Source organism: Colletotrichum karsti, assembly GCF_011947395.1.
Source record: "Colletotrichum karsti strain CkLH20 chromosome Unknown Scaffold15, whole genome shotgun sequence".
In the NCBI taxonomy this organism is placed as follows: Eukaryota; Fungi; Ascomycota; class Sordariomycetes; order Glomerellales; family Glomerellaceae; genus Colletotrichum; species Colletotrichum karsti.
In genome coordinates, this window is record NW_024065915.1 from 561619 (window position 1) to 576550 (window position 14932).

The 14932-nt window shown below is 56.3% G+C and overlaps 4 protein-coding genes across 4 annotated transcripts; 2 read left to right on the plus strand and 2 right to left on the minus strand.

Annotated features, from left to right (window-relative positions):
• Nucleotides 1–3915: 3915 nt before the first annotated feature.
• CkaCkLH20_05406 (serine/threonine protein kinase) lies at nt 3916–4910 on the plus strand (the record flags this gene model as incomplete). The annotated part of the gene is made up of 2 exons (XM_038888125.1): nt 3916–4037; nt 4088–4910. The coding sequence occupies 2 exons, from the start codon at nt 3916–3918 to the stop codon at nt 4908–4910; spliced, it is 945 nt and encodes a 314-aa protein (XP_038746601.1).
• A 1315-nt stretch (nt 4911–6225) lies between these two features.
• Nucleotides 6226–7782, minus strand: CkaCkLH20_05407 (splicing factor 3a; the record flags this gene model as incomplete). The annotated part of the gene is made up of 1 exon (XM_038888126.1): nt 6226–7782. One exon carries the CDS (start codon nt 7780–7782, stop codon nt 6226–6228), a length of 1557 nt encoding a protein of 518 aa, XP_038746602.1.
• A 402-nt stretch (nt 7783–8184) lies between these two features.
• On the plus strand, nt 8185–9504 carry CkaCkLH20_05408 (eukaryotic initiation factor 4a-12; the record flags this gene model as incomplete). The annotated part of the gene is made up of 3 exons (XM_038888127.1): nt 8185–8293; nt 8355–9395; nt 9446–9504. 3 exons carry the CDS (start codon nt 8185–8187, stop codon nt 9502–9504), a joined length of 1209 nt encoding a protein of 402 aa, XP_038746603.1.
• A 593-nt stretch (nt 9505–10097) lies between these two features.
• Nucleotides 10098–11488, minus strand: CkaCkLH20_05409 (uncharacterized protein; the record flags this gene model as incomplete). Its single annotated transcript, XM_038888128.1, has 3 exons — nt 10098–10259; nt 10316–10673; nt 10746–11488. The coding sequence occupies 3 exons, from the start codon at nt 11486–11488 to the stop codon at nt 10098–10100; spliced, it is 1263 nt and encodes a 420-aa protein (XP_038746604.1).
• Nucleotides 11489–14932: the final 3444 nt, after the last annotated feature.

The following is a 14932-nucleotide window of genomic DNA, read 5'->3' on the forward strand; positions in this document are numbered from 1 at the left end:
CAGCAGAAGCGAAGCAGCGAAGGCAGGGGAGAATTGGCCGCTGCTGGGGTGAGATGAAGGTGAGTCAAATGGGAAAAGAAACCGAGATGGGGGAAACAAGCAATTTTTTGGGAAATGTCACAGTCACAGTCACAGCATGATTTTTTTTTTCTATTTTTTCGTTTGATTGGAAATAGAAACGGCGTTCGGGAGTTGAATCGCGCTAGTTCCTTTTTGGGAGATTGATGCTGGTTTGGGGGCAAGGGCGGAATTTGGGAAGGGAAGGCAGGGGCGGAGTGGAAGGTGGAAGCAGACAGATTCTGGAGGGAAGGGACTGGAGGCAGGGGGAGCTTCTTTCCTTCCCTTTGGCGACTTCCTCACGATGCACCAGCTGGAAGGAAAGAACGCACCCCCCTCCCCCTCCACCCTTGCGCCTTCCCGTTGGCAGGTGCCCTAGCATCGTGGTCCGGCTTCGTTCCTCGTCTTCCCCGATTCCCCGCTCTGCCGTGTTTCCCCCATGTTTTTACCCATGATTTTATTTTAAATTCCCATGTCGCGACTTTTCATCCCGTGATGAACAAACCTTGGGGGGCACGGGGGTCAGAGACAAGGGAGAGCTTCCCCCAAAGTATCCGACACCACGCAGCGACACCACCGCAATTGGCAAACCACAGCTACCGACACTCACACCAAGGAGCAATCACGACGGAAAAGCTCTTCATTCTCCAAGCTCCAGACGGAAGCACGCCGTGATGCCGGTTTCACATCCACGACCCCCCGGGCCCTTGCCATCCGTTGTCGAGCAGCATTGCGAAGCAGAACACAGAACGGACGCCTGACCAGTGTCCAAAAAATCAATCCAATGCTACAGACAAATTGCCCAGACGGCGACGTCCAAATGAGGGCCACCAACACTCATCGATCATCGAGGCTGGCTGGCTGGCTCAGCAGACCACGGGACCAGCTTCAGGAATCAAGATGATGAATTCAAGTCACCTCACTTGGCCTGGCCGTTATTACGAAGCACCGCATAGTCACGCGCGAGATGGTGTCAGGGCAGCGCCACAGTCGTGTTCGGTCTTCACAAAATAGAAACGAGCAATTGATTACCCTGCTGGTCTTGCGGTCGGTCTCATGCTTACGCAGTTGTGCCACTACCCTACCACTGCCACCAAATACCAACCACCACCACCGGACGCACCGATCGAGACTTCGAGAAACACAGACTGGGCGGCTGGCTGAAGGAATTGGAGGACAGACTGAGGAAAACACGGAACACGCACACTGAGGTGGTTAAAGCGACAGGAGCTCTCGTCCTTCACCTCTGCCCGCCTGCCTCTCCGCCCCGGAGATCAGACTCCAGAGAACAGACTCATTCCTCGATAACCGCTGGAGCTGCATCCAGTCGTCCCAGCGCACATCATTTTGCCTTCCTGCCCTACAGAACCACTCTCGCCCGCATGCGATCCTCATCAATACTCCGCAAATGATTGGAGCACGGTCAATTGCATTCTCGGATGGGCATTCTCGCTGCTTATCGCTCTTCGCTTGCTGATCAATGACCTGTGCCGTGGAGTCCGTCTTCCGAGTCTGGAGTTGACCTGCATTGGTGCTCTCCAAATGTCGCCATTGTTCGCCTCCGACCGCGGCCAACCCACGCTGCCTGGCATGCTGGCATGCTGGGTTGACTCCGACCCCGACTCGGCGTCTGGGGGAGGAATTCTTGAATCTTGACCGAGTTTGAGACAATGGGCGATGCGGACACCGCTGTCGACAATGCTGCTGTGGACACACCAGGGCATGCCATGCAGATTGCATTGCGAGCGCGCCACCGGTGCAGGTGCAGCTACAGACACCTACGCAGCCAAGCAACCTGTTCAATACTACTAATCCTCCAGAAGATCAAGCAGCGGTTCATACTTTTGGCTGTTTCCTGGGCAAAGCGGCCAGAAAGCCTCCTCAACTGACTGGCGCTACGCTTGCTGCGTGCGGCCTTCCGACTACGCGACGGCGGATGACTGTGGCCGCTGTGGATGAGAACTTGGACAGCCACCGACTTGCGGAATACGACTTGCGGCTCGCTGCTCACCGGAGCCTCCATCATCTTCATATGATCGGTCACCTCATCTACGCCACACCCACCTGACCCGGAAATCTTTTAGATGCAGGTGGTGCAGCGAATGCAACATGAGAACGAGTCCCGAACTGTCCAGCCCGCGACAGCAGGCATAGCAGGCACCGCAGGATAGCGGAAGCAGTCCGGTCTGTCGGTGACAGCGGCATGCCAGCCAACCAGACCACCTGAAGCGGTCACACTCTATCAACTCGTGGGTGCTGATGGTGTCCTTGTGTGCTGGGAGGGTGTCCAGGTTGGCTGCAGGCTGCAGACGTGAGCGCGTACCTGGGAAAAGGAGGAGGGGACCCCTACGATAAAGCTTGTCGAGCTCTGGCTGATCCCTGCGGATCAGTGCTCTCTGGACTCGTCTTCCAAGGTGAAGCAGCTGCAGACCTTCCAAGTACAGCTTACGGCGTCCCGTTTTCGAGCGGTTGGACACTGTGGCAGCAGTGTTTCCGTCTGCCAGCGAGGAGATCTAGACCGTCGGTGGACGGCCAATGCCACGGCGATAGACCGATAGGCCACCCTCCATGACAGAGTCCCAGCACTAGAACCATGCACTTACAGATGTAGCTTGCCATGGTAGCCGTTCGACACGAGCACTAGGAGAGAAAAATCTTTTTTTTACTCTCCCACGGGTATTCGGACCCGGATGACTATTGAACTGTTTCCCCCTTATCCGTACTATGCGGTAGCCCATCACTCAGTCACTCATCAGTCAGTTCACCGATACCAACAGGTCAGCTGTAGCGAAGCCTATTTGACGCCTCACCGCAGACGGCCGCGAACGACCCGTGGCAGCCGCTGGCTCTCCCTAGTTTAGATACTATAGTAGATAGCTACCAAGGTAGAGCTGGCGTCGATATTGATGCGCTGCCAGATGCTATTCCGGGCGATGGCCAGTGCCTGCCTGTCTCTGCCAATGCTGGATGATCAGAGACGGCGCTGATGCCAGTGCCAGTGCTGAGTGCTGCTAGCCAAGCCGCGCCCAGCCGGCACTCGATGATAGTAAAGAAACGTGCCCTTCTCCTCGCAGCTTGATTCACCGTGGCGGGAGACGCTACTCGATAACTCCGGCCGTGGGCTTGCTCAAGCCGCTGGCTGCAGCTGCAATCAGGGGAGAGTCTGGACTTTGAGATGCTGCTCGGGGTGCCACACACCTCAAGTGCCAAACCCAAACCTTACGGGCTTTACGCTAAAAGCTTGCCCTTCTTTCTGGGCCTTCCAGGTGCTTGGCTCCTTCTATTGCTGGCTCTGCCAAGGAAAGATACGTACCGGAGATAGGATCCACCGAGGGTACGTACCGCGCCTTCCAGCCCACTATAAGAACCCCTCCTGTAGCTCTTGGCGCTCACGCCCCCTCCACACCGCATCTCACACCCACGCCCACGCCTCCGCCTCCCCTGTCGCTAGTTCGGTCAGGTACGACCAAGAACCTAAGTACCCGGCCGCCCGTTAAAGAAGCGTTGCTCCTCCGACTCGACTCGCAGTTCTGACTTCTCTGCTCTGACAACCAACTGAAAAACTCGATTCAACCTTTTCTATCTCGACGACTTCGTCACTTTTTAATAGACTTTGCTGTCTTTCCGGATACGATCTACTTGGATGACGGAAACCTCGTGCTAGACCTTTCTTCCCCACAAATCGGCCGATATATCTTTCTAATGACCATTATCGACCTGGTATTTCTCAGACAGCCACCCGAAGCTGTTACATAAAGAAGTGAATATCACGACGACAACGATACCCGATACCGCGAATCGAGACCGAATTTAGACACAAACCACCACATCACAAACACAACACACAACATCGATACAATGATTCCCAGAGGCGTCGCTGCCCTCGGCACTCCGGCCTTGGAGATCGGCCAGATCCTGCTTGGAAATGCCAGCAGATACACCATCCAGAAAAAGATCCGCGAGGGTGTTTGGATCGCTACGTAAGTCTCGAAGTACAAGGCATCGCCGCTCGGTTACTGACCATCAACAGAAACCCCATGGGAAGCAAGTCGATTGTCAAGGGCGTCCAGGGCATCTCGGGTGCGCAAAACGAGCACAATGTCCTCCGCAAGTTCCAGGGCAACCCCTTCCTCCGCCCTGTCATCGACGAGATTCAGCAGGAGGCCCCGATGATTGTCCTCCGCCACATGGACGACACCCTCCTCAAGGCCACCGTCAAGAAGCCCCTGACCAACCGCGAGATTCGCTTCGTCGCCCGCGCCGTCCTCCGCGGCCTTTCCACCCTCCACAAGGATGGATACGTCCACACCGACATCAAACCCGACAACATCCTCGTCAACTACGCCTCCGCCGATGAGGCCGACCCCGACTTGCGCTTCTCCGACGTTCAGATCGGCGACCTCGGAGCGTCTTACTCGGTCGACTCTGATGTCGCGCGCAAGGGCTTTCTGATCGGTGCCCCTATCTGGACCAGCCCCGAAGTCCTGATGGAGGTTCCCTGGGGTACGGCAAGCGACATCTGGGCTTTCGGTTCCATGATGATCGCCCTGCTTCACGGCGGCGACTACAACCCTTTCCGTCCCGCCAATGCCTCCTACCACGACCGCAGCTATATCTTTGAGGTCCTCCGCCAGCAGTCTCGCCGTTTCGGTGCCATCCCCGAGACTTATCTCGAGCGCGCCCGTCCTGGCAAGGCCATGGCCGCCAAGGCCCTCACTGTCGGCCGCAAGGTTGAGCCTCTCGACTTCCGCACCGCCTCGCACTTCATCAACCGCATCATGCGCATGGACGCCGCTGAGCGCCCGACTGCCGACCAGCTTTTGGAGGAGATGTCCGGTCTCTTCGAGGACTAAACATGGCAACGAATTTTCCACATTTTTTACGATTACGCATGATATCCTACGGGATAAAGACATCCGAAAGACGGATGAAGCCAGCGATTTGTTTTTTTGACGGCGTCACAAAAGACCCGATTACACACAACCAGGGGATGATTGCAGCATAAAGATACCTAATGTGGAAGAAAAAACGGTGATGGTCACCAGGTTTTCCATTTGTTTTTGGGATCAGGGACAACAGGCGGCGGGTCTTTGTCACTTTCAGCGAGGGTTTATTACACTACCCGGTACTTGGGTATTCTGGGTCACAATGGGAAAAGACAAAAAGTCATTTGGGTTTTGTTCAGGAATTAAGGAAAAAAGAAAAGGACAAGGGCTGTCCTGTACATTGAATAGAACATAGACACTGGGGACGATAAGAGTATAGACAAGCTACCAGATGCGGCCATACAAAAAAGAATGGCTCGATTTCTACATCAAACACTCCTTCCACTATTCATGTGACGTTGATTTTCCAGATACTGATGGGCGGACGTCGATATGTGGACAAGGTGGAATGAACATGACTCTGCAAACCGCCTATGATGTCAGCGGCATGAATTGTGTCTGAGTTTTCCTCCTCATCCAATTTTTCGCCACCCGCACCCGCTCCCACCACCACCACCGATGATCTCCCGAACCCTGAAGTCCTGAGATGGCATCTCGGTTGCCCCTGATCTGCAAAACTCTGACGCCGATGTTCAGATGGTGGGTTTTCGGGCCCGCTGCGCCGTGAAAGTCTTTTTTTTGAGGCTTTTTCTTCTTGCGTGGAGATGTCTTGCGGATTTGGTGGTTGGCTTAGGTCGGTGACGTCGCTGGGAGGGGTTTAGAGATTGAGGGATTGTGGTAATTCTGAATCGACACGGCCAAATTGAGCCGTGATGGCGATTTTTGTCAAGGTTTCGTTAGTGGGTAGGTGATTGAGTGACGAAAGGAGAGCAGAGGATAATAGTATGGGATTGCTCACACCATACGACTACATGTTGATGAAGAACATGAGACTTGGGTTTGTCCCGTAAGCCTGTTGACCTTATATTACAGACGCAAGGCAGACTCTCCGTTATTAGAAGTGGTGAAGCTGGAACTAACAGCATGAAAACTCGGATTCATACCATGGCGCAATGAATACTGCCTCGACGCGATAGCTTTAGTCTCGATTAACGATGAATGGTATCATTAAATCCATTGTACATCTACACCTCTTGCTTTTGAAATGGCCTTTTGACCTCGACCAACTACATTTATAATGCTGCCCCAAACCACACCGTCCCGAGCTTCACCAACGCCCAATCTACAACAGACCCTGCTTCTGCAGGTCGTAGTACACCTTCTCGGGCATGACGTTGCCCTCGGCGTCCTCCATCTGCACGATGCTGCCCTCGTCGACCTTTGTCTTCTTCGTCTCCCTCTGGATCTTGTCCCACAGGTTCGTCGCCTCCTCGATGCTCGTGATGTCCCGGAACAGGCTCGTGTTCGTGATGCCCAGACACCGCAGCCCGTGGACGTGCCGCGCCTCGTTGAAGTGCTTGTCGAACGCCCGCCGGCCCATGTACACGAAGTTGCCGCAGATCTCGCACGGGAACTCCACCCCCAGCCCGTGCAGCCGGTACAGCCAGAACGGGATCGGCTTGCCGTCCCACGCCAGCGGCAGCTTGAGCGGGTTCGAGAACTTCTCGTCCTCGTCCTCCCCGTCCTCGTCGCCGTCCTCGTCGCCGCCGTTCTGCCCGCCTCCCGCGCCGTTCTGCCCACCCATCGGCGCGTACGCCATGTTCATCAGGTTCTCCAGCTCCTGCTGCCTCTCGCGCTCCGTCATGCCCTGCTTGCGCTCCACGTTGACCCGGGTGTCGCCGCGCTCCGTGGACATGGCGGCCGCGAGGCGCTTGACGCGGTACTCGCGCTCCGCGACGGCCCTCTCCTTCATCCTCGTCGCCGAGATCCTGGCCCCGCCGTTTGTCGTGGCGTCGCCGCCGTCTTCTTCTTGTCGCCCTTTCCGGGCCTCGGCGGCCTTGATGTGCTTGCGTCCATTGAGATGCGACTTGTAGACGTTCTCGTTCTTGAACTCCTTCTCGCAGTCGTCGCACCAGACGGCGTCGGCCGTGCTCGTCTCCTTGGCGCCGCCGCCGCCGGACGACGACGATTCCTCCTTCTGCCAGCCGGGTACCTCGTCCTTCTCCCACGCCGTCTCGAAGTCGCTGTCGAAGCCGTGAAAGACCTTGTCGAGGTTCTCGAGGGGCCGCGTGCGGCGCATGAAGGACTCGAGGTACTCGGACAACTCGCCGACGTACTTGAAGTACTGGTCGGTGAGCTTATCGCCCCTCTTCAGGCCGCCGTAGCCGGGGGCGAAGTTGTCAAAGACCTCGAGGTACTGCAGGTACGACAGCCTCTTGACGTTGGGCAGGTTGAGGTAGCTCTCGTGGCAGGTGTGCAGGTCGAAGAAGCGGCCGAAGCCCTCCTCGCCGGTGAAGATGCGGTCGACGACGTAGGGCATCAGCTCGCCCTCGCCGGGCCTCTTGACGCGGTAGCGCAGCTCCGAGTTCTCGGCCTGCTCGTTGGGGTACTTTGCGTGGTGGTCGCGGACGTCCTTGAGCTGGCCGTAGAACTCCTCAAAGGGGTCGCCCGTGCCGATGCTCTGGATCTCGCGGGAGCGCTGGCCGGCGGCGTCCTGGTAGATGTCGAGCAACTTGACGGACTGCGACTGTATCTGGTCGAGGAGCTGGCTGATCTCGTGGTCGCGGTTGAGGCGGTCGCGGATGTGTTTCGGCTCGTCGGCGATGCGGTCCGCGATTCCCTGCTCGAGGCGCTCGAGATCCTCGTGGAGGTAACGCTGCTCTTCGAGGATGCCGACCATTTTGGCGGTAATTGGACTGGTGGTGGATGGTGTTGGAGAGATGGTCTTTCGGCGAGGCTCTCTGGGGAAAAAGTCGCGGCCAACGAAAGGCTGCGCGCCTGAGTTCGTCGCGATCCACTGAATAAGGTCGCCTTAGCTCCACGAAATGCGCTAAGTGCGCTGTGGGAATTAGTGCTTTCCAGGCGGTTCGAGGCCCATTGTGATCGATTCCAACAGGCCGGATAAAGGATGCGCCGGCCCGAGACAGCTGTCGTCCCTTCTGCAGGCTGCAAGTCGCGCTGAAGCTTCGCGCGCCCCTCTAAAATTTCCGTCTCGACCTTCGTCTTGTGTAATCGACCATTGTCGCAACAACAATCAAACCACCACCCACATCACTCCCTCGAACAATCGACATTCATCACAATGGCGGAAGGCGGCAGCGGAATCGACCGAAAGGCCGAGGAGAGGATGGAGTTCTCCACCTCCAAGGAAGTCACCGTTCATCCGACCTTCGAGTCCATGTCTCTGAAGGGTAAGCAAGCCTGGTTGCGATATCAGCCATTGACCAACCGCGAACTAACATGATGTCCCAGAGAACCTCCTTCGCGGAATCTACGCCTACGGCTACGAGTCCCCCTCTGCGGTCCAGTCCCGCGCCATCGTCCAGGTCTGCAAGGGCCGCGACACCATCGCCCAGGCCCAGTCCGGCACGGGTAAAACCGCGACCTTCTCCATCTCCATGCTCCAGGTCATCGACACCGCCGTCCGCGAGACCCAAGCCCTCGTCCTCTCCCCGACCCGCGAACTCGCCACCCAAATCCAGTCCGTCGTCATGGCCCTCGGCGACTACATGAACGTCCAGTGCCACGCCTGCATCGGCGGCACCAACGTCGGCGAGGACATCCGCAAGCTCGACTACGGCCAGCACATCGTCTCGGGAACCCCCGGCCGCGTGGCCGACATGATCCGCCGCAGACACCTGCGCACGCGCCACATCAAGATGCTCGTCCTCGACGAGGCCGACGAGCTGCTGAACCGCGGCTTCAGAGAGCAGATTTACGACGTGTACCGCTACCTGCCCCCCGCCACCCAGGTCGTCGTCGTCTCCGCCACGCTGCCCTACGACGTGCTCGACATGACGACCAAGTTCATGACGGATCCCGTGCGCATCCTTGTCAAGCGTGACGAGTTGACGCTCGAAGGACTGAAACAGTACTTCATCGCCGTCGAGAAGGAGGACTGGAAGTTCGATACCCTCTGCGATCTGTACGACACCCTGACCATCACGCAAGCCGTCATCTTCTGCAACACCCGTAGGAAGGTGGACTGGTTGACGGACAAGATGCGCGAGGCCAACTTCACGGTGAGCAGCATGCACGGCGACATGCCGCAGAAGGAACGCGACAGCATCATGCAAGACTTCCGCCAGGGCAACAGCCGCGTGCTCATCTCGACGGACGTGTGGGCTCGCGGTATCGATGTGCAGCAGGTCAGCTTGGTGATCAACTACGATTTGCCGAGTAACCGTGAGAACTACATCCACCGTATTGGTAGGAGTGGTCGCTTTGGAAGGAAGGGTGTTGCTATCAACTTCGTTACTAGCGAAGACGTGCGCATTCTTCGGGACATTGAGCGTAAGTCTCTTTTGTAATGTTTCGAGCAACTGATACTAACGAGGTAACAGTGTACTACTCTACCCAGATCGACGAGATGCCCATGAACGTTGCGGATCTCATTTCTTAAGCGTAGGGGTTGATATCGGATGATTAGTTCAATGAATGGACTCAAAACAAGGCAGACGCAAAGGTCGTCAAGCCGAGAGAAGTGGAGGAAGGGGGCCTTCTTCGGAAGCAAGTGAGCATACCACCACAACCAGCACCATCACATCCCTGCTGACTCTTTGATCGCAAGATACCAGATTGTCAAAAATCAATAGTGGACAAAGTTTGAGGACAACGCAAGAAAATGTCATTACTCGTACTACTACAGACAGCCGCGCCCCGCGCTGAAGGGGTATACAATAGCACGATACCCTCGCCTCCTTTTCGTCCCCCAACGCCGTGAAGTGTTACTGTGATGTCGAGCCATGCTCGCTATATAATACATGGCGCATTTTTGCGTCAAATTTCAGTAGGGACACAGCCTTACAATGATGCTGCCCCGTTAATACATGCTCGCTAAATGAACCAAAACGCCTAGCTCATCGTACATTTCTCCGTCATATTAATCTTCTTCCAGGAACAGGCGGAGGCGGCGACGAGTTTTGCCGATCGATCGACTCGTACCTCTCATGCCTCACTGAACCCCAGGTTATTGTCGACCGCGACCCGAGCCGCTCATGCCTCGACGTCGTCGACGGACCCCTCGAGACCATGGGGATCTGCAGCCTCGACCCTCGAGCCCAGCTGGAAAACCGTCCAAAGGGCGACGGCGGCTGCACCTCGGGCAGCCTGAACTCGCTCCCCTCGGCCGCCGTTACCGTGGCCAGCTTCGTCGCGCTCGTCGGCGTCGCAACCTCTACATGCTCCCCTCCACCGCTCTTAACGTCGGCCACCAGGCTCGCGAAGGTGTCCCGCCTCACTGGTGGACGGTTCGATTTCGTCCCGATGGTGAGGGGTCGCTGATAGCCTTCCAGGTCGCCGGTGGTGAAGTTGTCCTCGAAGTCCTTGCGGCGGCGGGCCTCGGCCGCGGCGGTGGTGAAGGCGATGGGGGCCGGGGACACCAGGGCCGGGAAGAAGGCGCTCAGGAGGGGTTTGAGGGTCGTCAGACAGGCTGTGACTATGGCGATGTGGACTTCGACGACGGTCCAGTTTGCGATGCGGACTGCGGACCAGGTGATGTCCATCACCTCGTCCTGGGTCTCGTCGGTGTGGAAGAAGGATGTGAGGCGGGTGATTGAGATTGCGCATACGCTGCAGGGGATTTGTTAGGTTCTTTCTCCGGATTTGAGATGCGAGATGAGATTGGGGGCATGAGAAACGTACAGAAAGGCGAGGCAGAAGACGAAGTAGAGACCCATCTTTTGCCGGCGTGGTAGGCTCATACTGGAGATGACTGGCAGCGGGAGCATGAAGATCATGAAGTCCGTAAGGAGGTGAAGCATCGCGTTCACCCAGAACACGGGCACCGGGTGGCAGTACACGGGCGGGTTGGCGGGGTCGTAATCCCACGCCGCGCTCAGCGGGATGCACGTCGTGAGGATGCTGACGATGATCCAGGTATGCGAGACGAGGACCACGCCCAGCAGGACCTTGCCCAGCAGCCGGACGAGGTCGTAGGTGAGGATGCGGATGTAGAGCAGGAGGATGGAGACCTTGGTGAGGGTGAGCGAGACGGAGTAGAACAGGTTGGTGAAGATGCCGGCCTGGACGTAGAGCGGGAAGGTGTCCCAGACGAACTGGAGGTGCGCGCCGAGGCCGTAGTTGAGCTGGGCGATCATGCCGCCGCTGGTGGCGACGGCGAAGACGAGCGACGTGAGGATGAACCAGTCGTCCCACTTGACGGAGCGCAGGAGGCGGACGCGGACGTAGAAGCGCATGGCGACGAAGGCGGTCGAGAGCACGGCCGCGACGACGGCGACGGGGATGACGGAGCCGCCATTGTACTCGGAGGGGTCCGCGGGCGGGATGCCGAGGGGGAGGCCCGGCGGGGGGAGGGTCGTGTTTGTTTGTGATGTTACTGCGGCGGCGGCGGGGTTCGATGAGCGGAGGAAAAGGAATGGCGGCATTTTTGGTGCTTTTGTTAAGGGTTTTGTGTGGTTGTTTGGATCAACGCGATTCCATGGCTTGTTGATGGACGGCCTCGTTAAGGTTTGGTGAAGTCGGAAATTGTTCGAAATGAAGACGGTAATGAATGAGTGAGTGAGTGAATGAATGAATGTGTCGAGTGTTCGTCTACCAGCCACCTGTGGCTTCCTCGTATTTCGTTCCGGTTCGTTGAGTCCCTTCTTTCGCCTGGAAAGACGATACTACCTCATCATCTTCGTGTATCGTTCGTTTGGTTATTCGTCAAGCAGTACTAGCAGTTCGTCGGAATGAAGCTGTACAGATCCCAAGAGGACGAGAAAAGAGAGCAAGAAAGAGAGCCCTTTGGGAGGGCCGCATGGCGGGTCTCGTTCGTACAAATACCGAAGGCGAGAAAAAAAGGCCACCCTCCTCCTCCCCCTGGCTACTGTTACCGAGAGAGGGTCAACGATGTGAGGTTCCCAGGGGTAATGGATGGGTGGGGGAGAGGTTCGGTTGGCTGTGACGGGAGGCAGACGAGGGAATCCCGGTTTTTGCAGCCAGGTACGGGCCCCAGATTTCGGGAGAGGATCCCGTCTGGCGGTTTGGATTGGACGGAAGGGGGGACCTGGGATTCTGGGAATCCCAAATTTGGCCGCGGCTGAAGGGGACGGGTCTGCTTGGTGGCCCAGGCCAGACGGGAGAGGAAGAGGGAGAGGCAGGGGAGGGGTTTCTTGGTGGTTGGTGAAGGGATGTGGAGGGGGGGAGATGTGCCGTTTTGGTTACATGTATGTGACCGTGGTGCCATTTCCGTGCTGTGATGAGGCGGCGCGGTTCAGAGAGTGCGATTGGTGTGTTGGTTTGAGTGAAGGTGAGGTCTATCGACAAGGGACATCTTCGATCGCCCATCTGTGAGAGGAGAACCGTGTTTTTGGGGGAGTGATTATGAGTATCGGCGCCTACTGATGGTGATCTGCTGAGATCCCCAGTCTGATTCGTGAGATTTCTTCACCGTTGACGCTCCTGCGACTCATGCTCACTGAGTCCAGGCCGGACTGACGGGCGGTAGAAACACCGTGGACACGAGCCGAGCAACGACTTGTTGTCTCGGGATATTTCCATCTCGAACATCATACACGAAAAGGTGAAAACACCCGCGGAAGTCCTCCCGATCACTCGGGTCCAGCCAAGGGGCAGATCGGCAAAGACACCAGCATGAAGGCCGCTTGGCCAGCCAGGAACGCCCTCCCTCGGGACATTTCAGTGCGGTTGACAGTGGTTCAGGCCTATGATTGACAGCGGCCTCGACTGGGTGAGGCCGTTTCAGCTCGTGAGGTGATCCACAGGGTCCCGACGATTTGTGAATTTGAGCGTCCTCACTCTTCATCGCCTCACCCATGAATGAGGGTCATCTTGGTTTCGTTCATCTGACCGTGCAGCAACAGACTCTCAGGTGGCAGTCATCGACTATCGAATCGATATTGACACCATGACGACGGTAACGGGAAGAAGGTGAGAACATCGCAATAGAACATGAGAATAAGGAAGGCCGGTGAGACATGAGATATACCTGAGGAAAAGAAGAGGCAGGCGTCAAGTGAGACACTGTGAGGGTACAGAGTAGGGATCACCCCTTCTCATCGGGGCCGATCGGTAGTCTGTTGCCCCTGAAGCTAACTGAAGCCCGACTGACGCGGCTCCGCGTGGGCTTCATGCCAAACGTTTCCAGCGGTCCGTTGCCCGAAAATAACAACCGCCGGATGTCCAGCCAGGAGGCGAAGCACGGTGTTTCCCAGCAGTTTGGAGACGTCGCTAGCACGGTATTCTGGAAAGAAGAGAGAGAGAAAATGCCCCCTGAGATGTCAATCTCGAACCGCGGCTCATTCTCTCTCTTTCGGACCTTTGCTGCGTCTCATTTCGGAAAATCTACAACATGAGCGCCAGATTGACGGAAATTTTCCCTTCCCAATCCAGTCGGCTGGATATCGCTTAACCCGTTTCGGGTCCATCGCCCAGATTGAGTCTTGACTCGACCATCGCTCTACCGCCCAGAAGTTATACGAGGGTAGCATATAGAACGGAGTCCAGAGCGACGAGACCGAGCACACCTGAACTCAAATTCACTTTTGCCGCCTTCGTCGTGTCATCCGGCGTCTAAGCCAGCCTCTATCGCGAACCTTCGCGGCTGACGATGCCTACGAATGCCTCGGCCACACTCAGCCCATCCCTGTCACCACAGATCCCGGCTGACTAGACCTGTGCTCGGAGCCGGGGACCCCCTGGCTCCCAAACGGTTCCTCGAACGCGAACCGCAGGAAATTAATGAGGCCGCAGCCGCCGTTGGAGCTTGGGTAATTTACGGCTCCGGCAACCGCTGTCTTGGGAACGGCTACCGGCCTGGCGTGACCCACGGAAAATCCGTTCTCCTCGATCTCTCTCTCCGTTAGATTAAGGGAACTTTTGTGAGGAACACCGCATCTGAGGAAGATTGCGTTTTAGACTTTCGGTGTTGTTAATTAATTAGAGCCCGGCCGGCTGTCTGAGTATGCGGGGCTTGGTCACGTAAACCTCCGAAGAAACAAATCGTTGCTGGGGATAGAGGCGAATAAGAACGGAAACACTCTGTGGGATATGAGATGGAAGAAAAGAAGAAAACAACGAGGAATGCCAGCGCAAGCTAATCGCCGCACAGTAGTGTCTTCGAATAGACAGATGGATGATCAAAGGTCAGAGACAGACAGTGCATGAGCGTCGGACGATCGAGTTGCGAGGAAATCGAATCCGGGTGGAGAATTCTGCAGGTGTTTCAGGAGCGACCTGACAACGGCAATTTTCCGCGTAGTTGTGGGCCTATTGTCGGTGAGACGAACCGTTCTCGGTGACGAGACCGAAGACACCGACTCCCGGTCAATTTCTCTTGAAAAGCGTGGGACCCGGACCGGGCGGGGCCGGGATATATGGGGCCATCGCCGTGTGGCGCCGGCAGCAGTGTGATTGAAAGATTCCACGTGGCTATGAATGCACGAGAGTATGCCCAAGTATTGGCGTTTCGGTATTTTAGAAGACATAGGGTTGAAGTTTGTCGTCTGGTTTCAACTCTCGTCCAATTGGATGGACCTTTTACTGCCATCCGGGAAGACCTCGTCAACCATACGTTCCGGACGCGCATATCCTTCAAGAGTGTACCCCCCCCCCAAGTCAATTTGTGCAGTGTCAGCAAATCCCTCTTTTCGTTTGTACTAAAGTATGAATAGTCAAGCTCGATTGTAACCAGGTGTCCAGCATGATGAGGTCAACTGCAGGTTGCGCGGAGAAGGAGGCGAGATGTGACGACGATGATGAATTGAATTACAATACTTTTATAACATCTAAGCAATGGATGGATACGAATATGTCTAAAGAGCTCATGATAAATCTCCATGGAAATCGATCATCGGATCAAGCTGAGC